We start from the raw sequence: 16,336 nt of genomic DNA on the forward strand, positions 1-16,336 counted from the left end.
TTTCCACGTTCGGCAAAGCGAATACTCATCCCCAAGAAAACTTTGGCCCATCCTGTCGTTAGCGACATCCTATAGTAACCTTACCGGCCTTAGCCACCTACCCGACCGGCCCACTTCCAGGTAGTAGCTTCTTTCAACCCTGATTAGTTATGGGTGGCCGGGGAGCCCGCCTACGATTGGCCAACTTCGCGATCCAGCTAGAGGCTCACTGGCCGCGGTCCCGAGTGGTACAGCGTTTCCTCCTGGCAACAGCCCGAGTCGGCGCTCATAGGCTGAGCACACTGTGGGCGCGACTGGGAGGAGGCTGCGGCAGGTGCTCATTGGTTGATGTAGGGCTTGCGGCCGCCCTTGCATTGGTTGACTCTGTGGAGCGCTGTGCGGCTGCGCAGATGCCGACTTTAGAGGAGGCGGAGCTTCGTCTTTCGCCTGCTGGAAAAGCAGTAGGATCGGCCAGTGGCGATAGCAGGAGCTGAGTCTAAGCCCTGGCGGCGCTTTGGGCTTTAGGTGAGGACTATAGGGTTTTGGAATTCTTGAGGTTCGTTGCTGCTGTAGCCGTGATCGTGAGTTTTTGTGGGGGAGGGGTGGTGGGGTGGTTCTTCCAGCGGTGAGTGATCGGCATGTTTCTCGGCCAATAGGAGAAGGAGCTTCCAGAATGGGTTCTGGGATTGGCCTTTTCCAATCTTCAGGGCCAATGGACGTCGGGAGAGGGGGGCGGGTCCTCTGGCCCTTATTTTCTTCTTCCTGCGGCCGAGCCTCACTCGCCAAGGCGGCGGGGCCGGGAGGGGTTGTACCTGTGCGCGGTGAGGTTCGGGGACCTTGGGGAGCAGGGGGCGCTGCCTTTGGAGTGATACTCGCGGGAGCGGCTGCTAGGGAAGGGTGCGGGAGTCCGAGGGGGCTGTTAGCAAGAGCTAGCTTTATTGAGTGGTTAAGTACTGGGCCTAGTGCTAGGGTTTCGCTTGCATCATCTGAGCTAATCATAGCGACCCTGCAGGGCGGGGGGTTGGGATCCCCATTTTACAGGTGGAGAAACTGAGACCCTGTCATCTCACACAGCCAAGGTCACACAGTTAATAAACGGCAGAGACCGGATCTGTATTCAGAGTTTTGACTCCGGAGCTGGTGTTCTTCAATCACTAGGCTTTGTTACTGATGGGGAGGGAAGGTTTCCCCAGGGAATAGACTGGGAGAAGGAAATCCTAGGGTTGAAGAAGGGGTGAACAACTGAGGTGAGCGTGAGGAAATCAGTTTTTTAACAGTTACCGAGTGCCTACTCTGTGTCATGTATTGTTCTAGGCGTACAAAGATGAATAGGGCCGGAGGCTGATGAAGCCCTTTAGGGCCCCTTTGAAGGCCCGGGGAGGGGCCCGAACATTGTATTCACAGGATTGTCTGTCTTTATAAAATTTGCAAAAGTAAGATATTTTGGATTCATTTTTTAAAGAGGGTCCTCAAAATTAAATAAACTTGGGTTTTCTCCATTCTTGGAGCTGCCCTTGCGAAGGACTTAGTCCGGGTGGAGATTAGGATGTAAGCAGAATAGAGCAATGGAAGGTACACCAGGAGTGGACTGTGGGCAGATTTCCTGGTATGTAAAACAGGGGTAACAGTAGACCTGCCATGCAAAGTTTCTGCCAGGTTCATGGAAAGCGCCTGCTTAGAAACACGCCTTATTTTTGATGGAAAGGAAGACTAGGAGATACGGTAGCCGGATTTGCCTTCTCTCCTACCTTAGGCAGTTTTGCTCCCAGGTCTGTCACTAGGTTTCTGGTAGGCTGGAGGCAATTTTCTCCTTTCTGAGCTCTCCAGCTCTCAAAGAGGTTCTTGGAGCTGAACCACCATAGTTTTGGGCCCCAGATAAGGGGGTAGAGAACTGCTGGACCCTCGGTGAGGTTGGGTAAGGGAAAGGACATACTAGTGTTCTTTTAGAATGGCCTAGTTTAACTAGTATGCTTTGTCTTTTTTCAGTTGAAATGGTCTATTGTGTTAGTGAGCTGTGGGGATGCAGCCACTTAGCTGAAGTTCTCATCTAAAAACAAAGTATTTATTTTGCTCTCTCCAGTCAGTTATGAAGTTTGTCCTGTATTACCAGCTTAAATTTGGTCCTTTTTGAGTTCTGGATACAGTGCAATTGAACTTCTCTGTAGCTTGATTTCATTAAGTAGTGCTGAAACTGCAGAATAGTTTAGATAGGAGAACAGTTTCACTTTAGGGTTTTAAACTTATGTTACTAATATCAAAGCACTTTTGAACCCTTAAGTTTTGTTATCTTGTAGCCACGTAACTTTTATTAGGTAGCCGTTTTAAAGCTGTGCCCTAGGAAGGAGCCTACGCCTCCCAAAGTGCTGAGATTATAGGTGCAGGCCACCACGCCCATCCATGGGTGGCTTTTAAAGTCAGCTTGTATATTATGTTTAATACTCTGAGAAGCGATTAGCAAGGTGTTAATAAGGGAGTAACTTGAAAGGATGAGGGTAAGATATGGGCATTTTAGCTGTACTATTAGGTAGGACCAACAACCAAATTATTAATTTCCCTTTTTTAGCTGAAATGATGTCTGTTTTTTTTTTTTTTCCTTTCAAGAACAGTTCTGTTGCAGTAACAATGTTTCTGTTGAAATGAGCTTTGAATCCGTGCAGTTTTGATACATCAGGTTCTTTTTAAACAGTACATTTTCCATCTGTAGTTCTAGTTTTTTAAAATAACTTTTTCTTTCCTTGTTGTTTTATTTAAAAAAAAATTTTTTTTGAGACAGAGTTTCACTGTTTTGCCCAGGCGGGTCTCAAACTCCTGAGCTCAAGCGATGTACCCATTTCAGTATTCCAAAGTGATGGGATTACAGGCCTGAGCCTCCACACCTTGACTTATTTAACTTTTCTAGGGGCAGATTCCAGATGTGAAGTCTTAACTACTTCTTCTGAATTTATGTATTACCTTTTACTGTTTTCAGCATTGATGTTTCCAGCCCTTAATTTTAATTTTTGTATCATTTTAAACTCTTAATGTGTTTCTTCAGATTTCTGTCTGACTAAAGGGACCTGAAAAAGGAGGGAAAATGGCTTCTGATTCTGAAACTCTGAATCCCAGTGCTAGGATAATGACGTTTTATCCAACTATGGAAGAGTTCCGAAACTTCAGTAGATACATTGCCTACATTGAATCCCAAGGAGCTCATCGGGCAGGGCTAGCCAAGGTAAGGAGCTGGGATTGTTCAAATGGTTTTTGTTACCTAGGGCAGCAGTATAAGATTTTTTTTTCCTAAGTAAGGGCCGGAACTGTGTTTTCCTGAAACAGTTGGGTGGGGTGATGACTTTAGTGAGTGTGGTTCTATTTGCAAGTTAATTCCTGTTGTTAACATCAGAAGCATCTCTGCTTTTAGGTAGGACGAGAGCTACTTGACATCTTCAAAAAGGGGGAGGTAAAACCAGTGTCTCCAGACCTGGCTGCTGTTGAGCCTCAGCCCTCTTGGTAGAGCTGGGTGCTGTGGTGTTACTTAACTGCCAGTGAGTGCTTATGCCATCTGACTTCTCTTGCTCTCATTTCAGTCTCATCCAGCACTCTAGTAGCAATTTGGCTTCCCATGTGGACTTTCTTCAAGGGGAGAGAATGCACTGGCCAGCCAACATGAGTATTCTGGTCCTTGTAATTTGAAATTGGTTTCTGGTTTGTACTTCTTTCTCCTGTGAGTTGGATTCATTATTTTTCCTGAGTCAAATCAGCCCTTGATATATTCTGTCACAGTGAGGTTCAGTCCTGGAAGCTGAAAGAACTGCATTTCTGGAGAGATCCTCAAGAAACTGAGAGGCAGGGACTTCAGTCTAAGCCAGGAGGGAACTTTCTATACCATTTTATGTTGTTTGAATTTCATACCATAAGTACTTGTTGAGGGAAAGCAAGAACATTGGTTACAAAGCTGAGGACCAGTCTTGGAGCCTGCTGCCTCCAGAGGCTTGAGACGACCACACCCTCCTCCCTCTTATCTGGAGATACGGCTACTGCTGGGTTAATAACAGCAGGCGGGAACAGCAGGGCCTGCAGTGTAGCTTTTCATAGCACATTGCTTTTTTTGGTTATACTTTATTAGATTTTAAAAGTTACCAGAAAAAAAAAATGCCGGATATTACAAGTTAAATATTTCAAATGCAGATAAAGAAAAGGCTGATCTTCATCCACCTTCTCCAGTGCGGTCTCCTTAAGTGGTAATAGCTCCCTCCACACCTTTTTTTCTGCTCATACAAACATAAACACATATAAAATAGTATTATCTGTTGTTTTCTTTTTTTTTAAAGAGAATGGCATCATGCCATATGCATTCCTGTGTTGGTCCGTTCATTCTTTTTTTTTTTTTTTTTTTTTTTTTTTTTTTCCCTTTTTAACAACATATTCCTCCCTCTAGGTCAATTATGGATTCAACTCATTCTTTTTTCTCATGTCAACTGTCTTGTTAATTTATTATTATTGGAATGGGTCATATGCTTATGTGAGTGAAAACAGAATGCTACTGGAAGGCAGCTAATGTAGAGTCTTGCTCCCACCTCTGTCCATATTTTCTTGTATGTCCTTTCAGTGTTGCCTTATGCAGATGCTAGTGTGTGTGTGTGTGTCTGTGTCTGTGTGTGTGTGTATGTGTTGTTGTTTTCTCCCTTGTTAGATAAACGACACTCTCTAATTTAAAAAAAAAAAAAAGTTGTATAGCATGCCATAAAGTGGATGTGTCTTACTTTAACTATTCAGGATTAGATTTTTTTTTTTTCAAGACAGTTTCGCTCTTGTTGTCTAGACTGGAGTGCAGTGGCGTGATCTCAGCTCACTGCAACCTCTGCCTCCCAAGTTCAAGCAATTCTCTTGCCTTAGCCTCGCGAGTACCTGGGATTATTGTTGAGTGCCACCACGGCAGGGTAATTTTTCTGTTTTTAGTAGAGATGGGGTTTCACCATGTTGGCCAAGCTAGTCTTGACTTCTGACCTCAGGTGATCCACCTGCCTCAGCCTCCCAAAGTGGTGGGATTGCAGGCATGAGCCACTGTGCCTGGCCTCAGGATTAGATTTTTAAGAATGTTATACTTCTTTGTGAGTAGATTGTAATCTAGCATATGAAAGAAGGAAATTCTGTACAAGTACAGAGTTGACCAAATCAGGTAAACTGTGTTTGTGATTTTTATTTTTATTTTTTTAATAGAGACGTGTTTTATTTTAATTTTTTTAATAGAGACCACGTTGGTCAGGCTTGTCTCAAACTGCTGACCTTGATCTGCCCGCCTCAGCCTCCCAAAGTGCTGGGATTACAGGCATGAGCCACTGTGCCTGGCCATGTTTGTGATTTTTTTTAAAGAGAGCACTGGGCCATGAGATTGAGAGATAATCAACTCTTCAGCCTCCTTTTCTGGTGTCCAAATAAGATAACTGAAGCTGGGAACAAGTACTACTTTAGGTCATTGCAATTAGGCAGCTGGTTGGTGGATCATCAGGGTTAGCATGCCTGTGACTTACTGTGTTTGAGTGAATGTGGGTAAATCAAAGTAATTTGTCTAGTAAAATTGACTGTTAGGTTGGATGGTAACCTACATGCTTCCTGAACTCTGACTGGCTTGCCAGGTATCTCATCTGTCTTTTTCTTTCTTGTGTTCCCTTCAGGTGGTTCCTCCAAAAGAGTGGAAGCCACGAGCATCCTATGATGACATTGATGATTTGGTCATTCCTGCCCCCATCCAACAGCTGGTGACGGGGCAGTCTGGCCTCTTTACTCAGTACAACATACAGAAGAAAGCCATGACTGTTCGGGAGTTCCGCAAGATAGCCAACAGCGATAAGTGAGTGGAAACCCTTTCTTTCTTGACATAGCAGCTAGGACTCTGGTGTCTCTTCCTAGCATCTCCAGGACCGCTGCTGTCCTGATGAACAGGGTCTTCAGCAGGACAGCTCTGTTCTAGCTGTCTCCCTCTTTGCTCTTTTTATGGAAGCATTTCCTCTTCTCAGGGCTGTGTCCCAGTCTAAACCTGTTCCTGTTCTTATATCAACAAATCCCATTGTTTTTCCACCAGAAGCAGAATCATTTTCTGGCTCTAAAGTTGCAAAGGAGAAAGTTGGAGGTGGTGTAGAAGGAGCTTTTGTTGGGTATTGATAACTACCTGCTCATCAAAAGTGCTTTAGTACAATGAATATAAGGCCAGGATATTGAAAAAAAAAAAAAAAAGTGCTTTAGTTCCAGTTCCTCTCTCTTGGAACGCTCTGTGTTTAATTGTGCTGGGATTTCTTGCTGCCCATCCAGCCTGCTAGCTCATTTCTGTTTTGACATTAATAAAGTGTGAGTAAAACACCAAGCTGGTTGCTATTTTCTGTCACTCCATTCTTCCTCTGTACATTCTTGTCTCTTTTAGAGAGATCTTTCTTTGTGTAGGCCTGTTTTCAGTTCTTCTCTGCTGTGGGTTGTTTTTTTTTTTGAGATGGAGTCTCTATCACCTAGGCTGGAGTGCAGTGGAGTGATCTTGGCTCCCTGCAACCTTTGTCTCCCAGGTTCAAATGATTCTCCTGCCTCAGCCTCCCGAGTAGCTGGGACTACAGGCATGCACCACCACGCTTGGCTAATTTTTATATTTTTAGTAGACAAGGTTTCGCTGTGTTGACCAGGCTCATCTTGAACTCCTGACCTCAAGTGATCCGTCTCTCTTCGCCTCCCAAAGTACTGGGATTAAAGGCATGAACCACCACGCCTGGCCCTTCTCTGCTGTTTTTATTATTCAGTTTGCATTTTTCCTGAGGTTCATGGAGAATAAATTTTGTGTTTCTTCGTTCAGCTCTGACCACTCCTCCTAATCCTCTTCCTTGGATCTTCTTACTTCCTACTGACTCCTTAATTTTGAGCTTCCACAAGGAGTTTTTTCTTTCTTCCTTGTTTCTTATCCTTTTGATCTGTGCATGCCTTGATTTCAACTGTCATACATACTGTGCCTTCACTGTGAATAGCCCAGAGCCAGCTCTTAGGCCTGCCTGTCTTCATCCTGCTGGGGTGGCATTCCTGTGCTTCATCAGCTCTGTCTCATCAGGTCTCACTCTATCTGCTCTTTGCCCTCCTTCTTTTTTTTTTTTTTTTTTTTGAGACAGAGTCTTGCTCTGTTGCCCAGGATGGAGTGCAGTGGCGCAGACTTGGCTCACTGCAGCCTCCGCCTCTTGGGTTCAAGTGATTCTCCTGCCTCAGCCTCCTGAGTAGCTGGCACTAGGCATCAGCCACCACGCCCAATGAATTTTTGTATTTTTAGTAGAGACAGAGTTTCACTATATTGGCCAGGCTGGTCTGGAACTCCTGACATTGTGATCCGCCTTTCTCGGCCTCCCAAAGTACTGGCATTACAGGCATGAGCCACTGTGTCTGGCCTCTAGCTCAGCTTCCTAAGTAACGGAAGGTATAGGTGTGTGCCACTAGGCTCAGCTAATTTTTTTATTATTTGCTGCTCATTTTGGTCTGGAACTCCTGGGCTCAAGTGATACTCTTGCCTCAGCCTCCCAAAGTTCTGGCATTATAGGCTGAGCCACTGCATCTGGCTGACACTTAACTCTAAAAGCATTTGCCTTGCTGGCCAACCTGCTGGCCAATGAGAGAATTTACATAAAGGCATGTTGAAGAAATGTGGCTTGCTCTGCAGATGAAAGGCTGTGTTGTCCTTCCTGCTATTTTTTATTTTGTCTGATTTTTGCTACTCATGAGGGCCAAGCTCACCTGCCTTCTGTTTCTCACATGGAATTCCAGTAGGGGCTTCAGTCTCCTCAGTCTTTCTTCCTTTTTTGTTAACACATGCTAGGTTTTTTTGTTTTTGTTTTTGTTTCTTTTTAAAAAAAAAAAAATGGAGTCTCACCCTGTCTCCAGGCTGGTGTGCAGTGGCACGATCTTGGTTCACTGCAGCCTCTACCTCCTGGGCTGGGGCTACAGGTGCATGCCACCACACCTGGCTCATTTTTTTGTATTTTTGGTGGAGATGGGGTTTCACTATGTTGGCCAGGATGGTCTTGATCTCCTGACCTCATTATCCGCCCATCTCGGCCTCCCAAAGTGCTGGGGTTACAGGCATGAGCCACCGTCCCTGGCCTCTTTCATTCTCTTTCAATTTTATTTATTTATTTTTTTTTTTTGAGAGAGAGAGTCTTGCTCTGTCGTCCAGGCTAGAATGCAGTGATGCAGTTTCTGCTTACTGTAACCTTTTCCTCCTGGGTTCAAGTGATTTTTCTGCCTCAGCTTCCTGAGTAGCTGGGACTACAGGTGCGTACTACCACACCCGGCTAATTTTTTGTGTTTTTGGTAGAGATGGAGTTTCATCGTGTTAAGCCAGGATGGTCTTGATCTCCTGACCTTGTGATCCACCAGCCTCAGCCTCCCTAAGTACTGGGATTACAGGCGTGAGCCACCGTGCCTGGCTTATTTAGTCAGATTTTTAGTTAATTAATTTTAAATTCATTCCCATTATCTCCACAAGTCCATTTTGGTCCTTATGTCTATTCTTTATCCATTCATAATATTTTTTGCCATTTTAGTTAGAGCATGCATTAGTTTTCCACCTTTTCAAATACCTGTAAGGTTTGTGTATTCTTCTTTTTTTTTTTTTTGAGACGGAGTCTCACTCTGTCGCCAGGTGCCAGGCTGGAGTGCAGTGGCACAGTCTCAGCTCACTGCAACCTCCGCCTCCCGCGTTCAAGCAATTCTCCTGCCTCAGCCTCCCGAGTAGCTGGAACTACAGGCGCACGCCACCACGCCCAGCTAATTTTTGTATTTTTAGTAGAGACGGGGTTCCACCATGTTGGCCAGGATGGTCTTGATCTCTTGACCTCATGATCCACCCACCTCGGCCTCCCAAAGTGCTGGGTTTACAGGCTTGAGCCACCGCGGCCCGGTCTTGTGAATTAACCCTCCTTAAATTGCTGCATTTTTTTTTTTTTTTTTTTTTTGAGACAGAGTTTTGCTCTATCGCCCAGGCTGGAGTGCAGTGATGCAGTCTTGGCTCACTGCAACGGCCACTTCCCCCCAGGTTCAAGAGATTCTCCTGCCTCAGCCTCTTGAGTAGCTGGGACTACCGGTGCGCACCACCACACCCAGCTAATTTTTGTATTTTTAGTATAGAGACAGCATTTTACTATGTTGTCCAGGCTAGTCTCAAACTCCTGACCTCAAGTGATCTGCCTGCCTCAATCTCCCACAGTACAGGAATTACAGGTGTGAGCCACTATGCCAGGCCACTGCATAATGATTTTTAAATTGATTTTTTTTTTTTTAAGACAGAGTCTTTCTCTCTTGCCCAGGTTGGGAGTGAGTGGCCTATCATGGTTTGCTGCAGCCTTCACCTCCCAGGCTCAAGAGATCCTCCCATCTCAGCCTTCCTACTCCCTCCCACCCCCAATAGTTGAGACTGTAAGTGTGCACCACCATGCCCTGCTATTTATTTATTTATTTATTTATTTTGAGATAGAGTTTCACTCTTGTTGCCAGGCTGGAGTGCAATGGCATGATATCAGCTCACTGCAAACTCTGCCTCCCTGGGGCAAGTTATTCTCCATCTCAGCCTCCCGAATAGCTGGAATTACAGGCATGAGTCACCATGCACAGTTAAGTTTTGTATTTTTAGTAGAGACGGAGTTTCGAAATGTTGGCCAGGCTGGTTTTGAACTCCTGACCTCAGGTGATATGCCTGCCTTGGCCTCCCAGAGTGCTGGGATTACAGGCGTTAGCCACCGCACCCAGCCAGCCCTGCTGATTTTTAAAGTTTTAGTAGAAACAGGAATTTGCCATATTGCTGTTCTCAAACTCTTGGGCTCAAGTGATCCTCCTGCCTTAGCCTCCCAAAGTGCTGGGATTACAGGCATGAGCCACTGCACTTGGCTGGTTTGAACTTAAAAGTTTTTTTGGTTTTCTTTTTGAGTAAATTTTTAGTATATGATGATTAAGCTAAAGAGTATAGATTAATTTTTAGGCTGGATGCATTGGCTCTCTCCTATAATCCCATCATTTTGGGAGGCCATGGTGGGAGGATCACTTGAGGCCAGGAGTTTGAGTCTAATCTGGGCAACGTGGCAGGACTTCATCGCTACGATAAATGAAAACATTAGCTGGATGTGGTGGTGCACACTTGCAGTCCTGCCTACTCGAGAGGCTGGGGTAGGAGGGTTGCTTGAGCCCAGGAGTTCGAGGCTACAGTAAGGTATGATCACACCACTGCACTCCAGCCTGGGCAGCAGAGCGAGGATCCTATTTTTTTAAGGGATAGATTTTTTATTATTTTTTTTTGAGACAGAGTTTTACTCTGTGGCCCAGGCTGGAGTGCAGTGGTGCAATCTCAGCTCACTGCAGCCTCCTCCTCCTGGGTTTAAGTAATTCTGTTGCCTCAGCCCCTGCCCCAAGTAGCTGGAATTACAGGCGTGTGCCACCATGCCTGGCTAATTTTTATATTTTTAGTAGAGACCAGGTTTCACTATGTTGGCCAGGTTAGTCTTGAACTCCTAACCTCAGGTGATCCACCCTCCCCAGGTCTCCCAAAATGCTGGGATTCCAGGTGTGAGCCACCACGCCCAGTGAAAGTATAGATATTTGTATGACTTTATATGTAGATAGGCAAATATAAATATGTATATATATATATATGTATGGATTTTCCTAATTGGAATATTTGATTTACAAAAATCTACTTTGGTATTTTTAGAGCTATTTTATGTTTTTACTAAAATATTTGATGTTTTTAGGCGTGATTACTTGTTGAGTGTCAGCCATTGCTCAGGGCACTGGGAATATAGCAGGGGCACTTAAAAATGAGCCCTCTTGGAGCAGCTTCTTTTTGGCTGGTTCAGGGAGGTGAATGCTGTTGGAAAGCCTCAGCTCTTCCCATGCTGGTGGGTTTTGGTTGTCTGTGAATACAGAGGGACCTTGGGTCTTGGTTGATAAGCCCATTTTCTCCCTGTCTGGCCAAGTGAATCTAGCAAGATATAGTTTATGTAGAGTCTCTTCAGAGAGTTGAGGATGTTGTGCTTGTGTTTTTGGGTTTACATCTGTGTGTACATTACCTTCCTCAGGCTTCCTCAGGCCCAGTGCTTACGGAAGGGACATTGACTACATATTACAGCCTTGAAGGCCAAGATTATGCCTTGTTCATTTGAAATTCTTGCTGTCAGTGGAATAGGGGATTATGTCTTTTATTGTTCATAATGCCTAATATCACCTGTAAGTGGTTTACATGTTTCTTCTTATTTTCACAAGGTACTGTACCCCACGCTATAGTGAGTTTGAAGAGCTCGAGCGGAAATACTGGAAAAATCTTACATTCAATCCTCCGATCTATGGTGCAGATGTGAATGGTACCCTCTATGAAAAGGTGAGACTCACTAGAAACCTTCTGCAGCGTTTTGTAATTTTGTAATACCTTTTTTTCATCCCAGCATGTACTAGGCACCTAAAAGCTGTTTGGTGAATGGGTGGATGAACAGATGATCTACCCCCAGCTGATGTTGCTGTGCTGGCCTAATTGTGGATACTTTTGCATGTGACTGAATTTTATTTCTCCTGCTTTCCATGTGAATTTGATGATGTGGTGTTCTTTTCAGGGGTTGTTAGCATAGTCAGTGGGAGGTAGCTGATGAGTTCTTGAAAGGGTGGGTTGACTCTCAGATAATGAAATGAGGCAGTGTGGTTTCTGCAGAAAAAAGATGACTGACTAATCTAATGAAAGGGGTATATATTTAAGAAGAGAAATACATTTAGATTTTGCAGAACACTCAAAGAAGATTCTATAGCAAAAACTATTTTAACCACTTTCATTGCTTGGGACACAGTGCTGCCTTAAATATGGTAGAAGGGGAGAATATTTGGAACTGTCTTCGGATGATTGAAAAACAGCAGGGCGTTTCAGGGATTATCACTCAGATTGTTTTCATATTAATTTTAATGTTTTTTGGTTTTTTTTGAGACGGGGGTTTCACCATGTTGGTCAGACTGATCTCGAACTCCTGACCTCAGGTAATCCACCCGCCTCGGCTTCCCAAAATGCTGGGATTACAGGCATGAACCACTGCACCTGGCTGAATTTTAATGTTTTTATCAATCGGAAGAGTTAAAAAAATGAATTCCAGTTTTGTTGATAACAGTTTTTTTTGGGTCAGGGGAAGTCAAGCTTATAGGGAGAATGGCAGGAAGATGCTGTAAGGATCTGGGATGGGGAGGTACAAAAGTCAGGCATAATAATAATCCATGGCCTAGTTATGGGAGGCGGGCTCCCAGCTGGCCATTACAACTCAGGAAAAGGATATTGCATATTTTTTATGAAGACACTGCCTGGTGGAAATTAGGGCTAAAGAAGCCACAAGGTTGCCATCGTTTTTTGTTTTGAGACAGACTATCGCCCCGTCACCTAGGCTAGAGTATAGTGGTATGATCATAGATTACTGTAACCCCAAGGAATCCTTCCACCTCAGCCTCCCAGATAGCTGAGACTGCAGGCATATGCCACCTCACCTGACTACTTTTTTTAATTTGTAATTTTTTTTTTTTTTTTTTGAGACGGAGTTTCACTCTTGTTACCCAGGCTGGAGTGCAATGGCGCGATCTCGGCTCACCACAACCTCCGCCTCCTGGGTTCAGGCAATTCTCCTGCCTCAGCCTCCCGAGTAGCTGGGATTACAGGCACGCGCCACCATGCCCAGCTAATTTTTTGTATTTTTAGTAGAAACAGGGTTTCACCATGTTGACCAGGCTGGTCTCGATCTCTCGACCTTGTGATCCACCCGCCTCGGCCTCCCAAAGTGCTGGGATTACAGGCTTGAGCCACCGCGCCCGGCAAATTCATAATTTTTTGTAGAGACTGGGTCTTGCCTTGTTGCCCAGGATGTTCTTGAACTCTTGGGCTCAAGCAATCCTGCCGTGGCCTCCTGAGTGTTGAGATTACAGGCGTGAGCCACTGTGCCTGGCCCACTGTCATAGTTAGTTTCCATGTTTTGCAGTTTTTTTGTGTGTGGTTGTAGATTTTTCTTTTTTCTATTTTGACCTCAATTTCTTTAGCATCAGTTCCAACTCTTCTTCTTGGGGTTGAAAACAGGTGACTGTCATCTCTATTCATCTTTCTTACACCAGTATCATTCACAAAGTGGTATTTGCACTTTGAAGGTAAATGGTGTCAGTTCCAGTGGTAGCTGTGAAAGTGAATGAGGAATACTGTGGTCGGTTTATATTCAAATGTAACTTGCCCTGGACTGTCATTGCCTTTGTAGCATGTTGATGAGTGGAATATCGGCCGGCTGAGAACAATTCTGGACTTGGTAGAAAAGGAGAGTGGGATCACCATTGAGGGTGTGAACACCCCATACCTGTACTTTGGCATGTGGAAGACATCCTTTGCTTGGCACACTGAAGACATGGACCTCTACAGCATCAACTACCTGCACTTCGGAGAACCAAAGTCCTGGTAAAGTCCACCTGCAGTCGGCAGTGGGCGTCTATGCTAGAGAACAGACTCATGATCATTGTGCGGAGAGACACCTCAGGGTTGTGTTAAAGTGCAGACCCTGGTTCAGGCGTGGGGTGGGATTTCATGTTTTAAACACACTTTCATTTTTTTTTCTCTTACTTTTTTTGAGAAGGAGTTTTGCTCTTGTTACCCAGGCTGGAGTGCAATGGTGTGATCTCAGCTCACCGCAATCTCTTCCTCCTGGGTTCAAGCAATTCTGCCTCAGCCTCCCAAGTAGCTGGGACCACAGGTGTGTGCCACCATGCCCAGCTAAATTTTTTTTTTTTTTTGTATTTTTAGTAGAGACGGGGTTTCACCATGTTGACCACGATGGTCTCGATCTCTTGACCTAGTGATCCACCTGCTTCGGCCTCCCAAAGTGCTGGGATTATAGGCGTGAGCCACTATGCCCGGCCTTAAACACACTTTCAAGTGCTAAGATGCTGTTGGAGCTCTGGTGCTTAGACCACTTTGTTTTTGGCCCAGTAGGGAGGCTTTAGAGAGTAGGGTGCTGGCAGAGTTACCCAAAGACATGGGGGCTCTATCCCACTGCTTTCTAATTTTTTTTCTGAACAGACCTGAGGCATTTCTTAGCAGCAGACTTCTAAGACTACAGTCACTCCCTCAGATGATAGAAAGCTTTGCTTTCTTTTCCTCATGGAAAAAATAATTCTTGGGGAGAGGCAGTGTGTGCTTAACACACAAGGGGATGTGAGGCTATTCAGCATGCTTCTTGCTCTCCAGGGTGTTATTCTTGTTGGTGAGACAAACATTGGTTCTCTCTCCTCTGTCTGCGCTGACCCATCTTTGAGTCTCAGCATTTTTTCCCCCTATTTTGAGACAGGATCTCTCTGTCACCCAAGCTGGAGTGCAGTGGCACCATTATGGCTCACTGCAGCCTTGACCTCGTGGGCTCAAGTGATTCTTCCACTTCAGCCTCCCAAGTAGCTGGGATTATAGGTGTGTACCACTATGCCCAGCTGATTTTTTCTTTCTTTTTTTTGGGGTAGAGATGGGGGTCTCACCATGTTGCCCAGGCTGGTCTCAAACTCCTGGGCTCAAGCAGTTCTTCCATTTTGGCCTTGCAAAGTGGTAAGATTACAGGCATGAGCCACTGTACGCAGCCCCTGTCTCAGCGTTTTGGTGAAGGTGCTGCAGATTAACAGCAGTGAATGTACCTACCCTCACACAGATAGGAGACTGGTCAGGGGGTAGAAAGTGTGAGATAATGATCATATGGTATGGGGACAGCTCTGAAGGGGAAGTAGTGGGTGCTGAGGTCCACATAGGAAAAATAGAAGGGTGGGATTAAAGAAGGCTTCTTTGGAAGAGGTGACAACTGAGACCCAAAAAATGAGAAGGACATAACTGGGTGGTGGGCTTAGCAGCAGGGAGATTGAGGGAAGTGTATTCAGGCGGTTGGAACCACATGTGCAGAGCTCCCAGTTTAAGAGAGCACATGAGGGCCAGGTGTGGTGGCCCATGCCTGTAATCCCTGCTATTTGGGAGGCTGAGGCAGGAGAATTGCTTGAACCAGGGAGGTGGAGGTTCCGGTGAGCTGAGATCACACCACTGCACTCTAGCCTGGGTGGCAGAGTGAGACTCTGTCCACCGCCCCTCAGAAAAAAGGCATGGTATGTTTAGGGAGCTAGGAGAAGTCTACTGTAGTTGGGGTGCTGTGTGCAATGATGAGAAGTGAGTGATGAGGCTGGAGGGGACACCATGGGGCACATTATGGGGAGTCCATGAAAACCATATCCACCTTCATTTCTTTTTTCAGCATCCTCAGCCATGTTTTTTTTTTCAGGGGTTTTCCTTTTTTCTTTCAAGTGATTTCTAGTTTCTAATCTCGGGGGAAAGAACCTTTTGAGCCTATGATTATCTCCTAACTACTGTCCTATTTTGTTCATCAGATGCTAGACTTGTAGGAGGTGTAAATGTAGCTTTTGTGTCATCACCATTGTTTACTCCAGAACTCCCCGATCCTGGACTTCCGAATTCTCTTATAAAAGAAGGTTTTCCACTTATCATATTCATTCTTAGGTCCTCTGCAATGGGACCTCTGGAGTCCTTTAGGTGACATTTTTCTCAATTCTTCTCCTCTGTTTTGTTTTATAATGCAGCTGTTTGGAATGGGAGGATTTATTGTTACTGTAGAATATTTTATTTTTTGTGTGAGATGGAGTCTCACTCTGTTATCCAGGCTGGAGTGCAGTGGTGTGGTCTCAGCTCATTGCAAGCTCCACCTCCCAGGTTCAAGCGATTCTCCTGCCTCAGCCTCCCAAGTAGCTGGGACTACAGGCGCATGCCAACCACACCTGGCTAATTTTTGTATTTTTAGTAGAGATAGAGTTTACCTATGTTGGCCAGGATGGTCTCGAACTCCTGACCTCGTGATCTGCCCGCCTCGGCCTCCCAAAGTGCTGGGATTATAGACGTGAACCACCGCGCCTGGTCTGAAATGATCTTTAGAAGAGATTAAAAAGGTTAAAATGGAGTTACTATGAGTTTCAGAATATGAAGTTTAACAATTTTCTGAAAGTTTTAAATAGTCCTAGGTGTTCTTTTTTTCTTTTCATTTTTTAGAAAGAGAAGTTTCTGTGGTGTTTAGACACCCTCCTGGGTAGAGAAGTAATTGATGATTGCATAATCAGTATATGTAGCTGTTGGGAGATGAAGGGAAAATGGGCTCATCAGCAGATACGGGACTATGTCTCATAAGTGTCTGATCCATCTTTCACCTTGTTTTCCATTCCTCCTCTAGCCAGCTCCGAGTTAGGCCTTCAAGCATTTAAAAAATACTGAGCATTTGTAAACACTGAGGTTATGTAATGACATTCTACTTTTTTTCTTTTTTCTAAAAAAATGTAA

At 44.9% G+C, this 16,336-nt stretch overlaps 1 protein-coding gene across 4 annotated transcripts in view; it reads left to right on the forward strand.

Moving 5' to 3' along the window:
- The first annotated feature begins 390 nt into the window (after positions 1 to 390).
- Positions 391 to 16,336, forward strand: part of KDM4A (lysine demethylase 4A) — a 57,581-nt gene continuing 41,635 nt past the window's right edge. The window contains exons 1-5 of one of the 4 annotated variants that reach the window (XM_039474219.2): positions 391 to 504; positions 3,014 to 3,190; positions 5,631 to 5,806; positions 11,227 to 11,341; positions 13,230 to 13,423. In XM_039474219.2, coding sequence (XP_039330153.1) covers positions 3,053 to 3,190; positions 5,631 to 5,806; positions 11,227 to 11,341; positions 13,230 to 13,423 — 623 coding nt within the window. In that variant the 5' untranslated portion in view covers positions 391 to 504; positions 3,014 to 3,052. Of the gene's footprint in view, positions 505 to 734; positions 801 to 906; positions 1,413 to 3,013; positions 3,191 to 3,542; positions 3,680 to 5,630; positions 5,807 to 11,226; positions 11,342 to 13,229; positions 13,424 to 16,336 lie in introns of those variants that run through there. The other 3 variants (XM_039474220.2, XM_074380689.1, XM_039474221.2) reach the window with 3 other exon arrangements.

The sequence above is a fragment of the Saimiri boliviensis genome, chromosome 11 (genome assembly GCF_048565385.1).
Source record: "Saimiri boliviensis isolate mSaiBol1 chromosome 11, mSaiBol1.pri, whole genome shotgun sequence".
NCBI lineage: Eukaryota > Metazoa > Chordata > Mammalia > Primates > Cebidae > Saimiri > Saimiri boliviensis.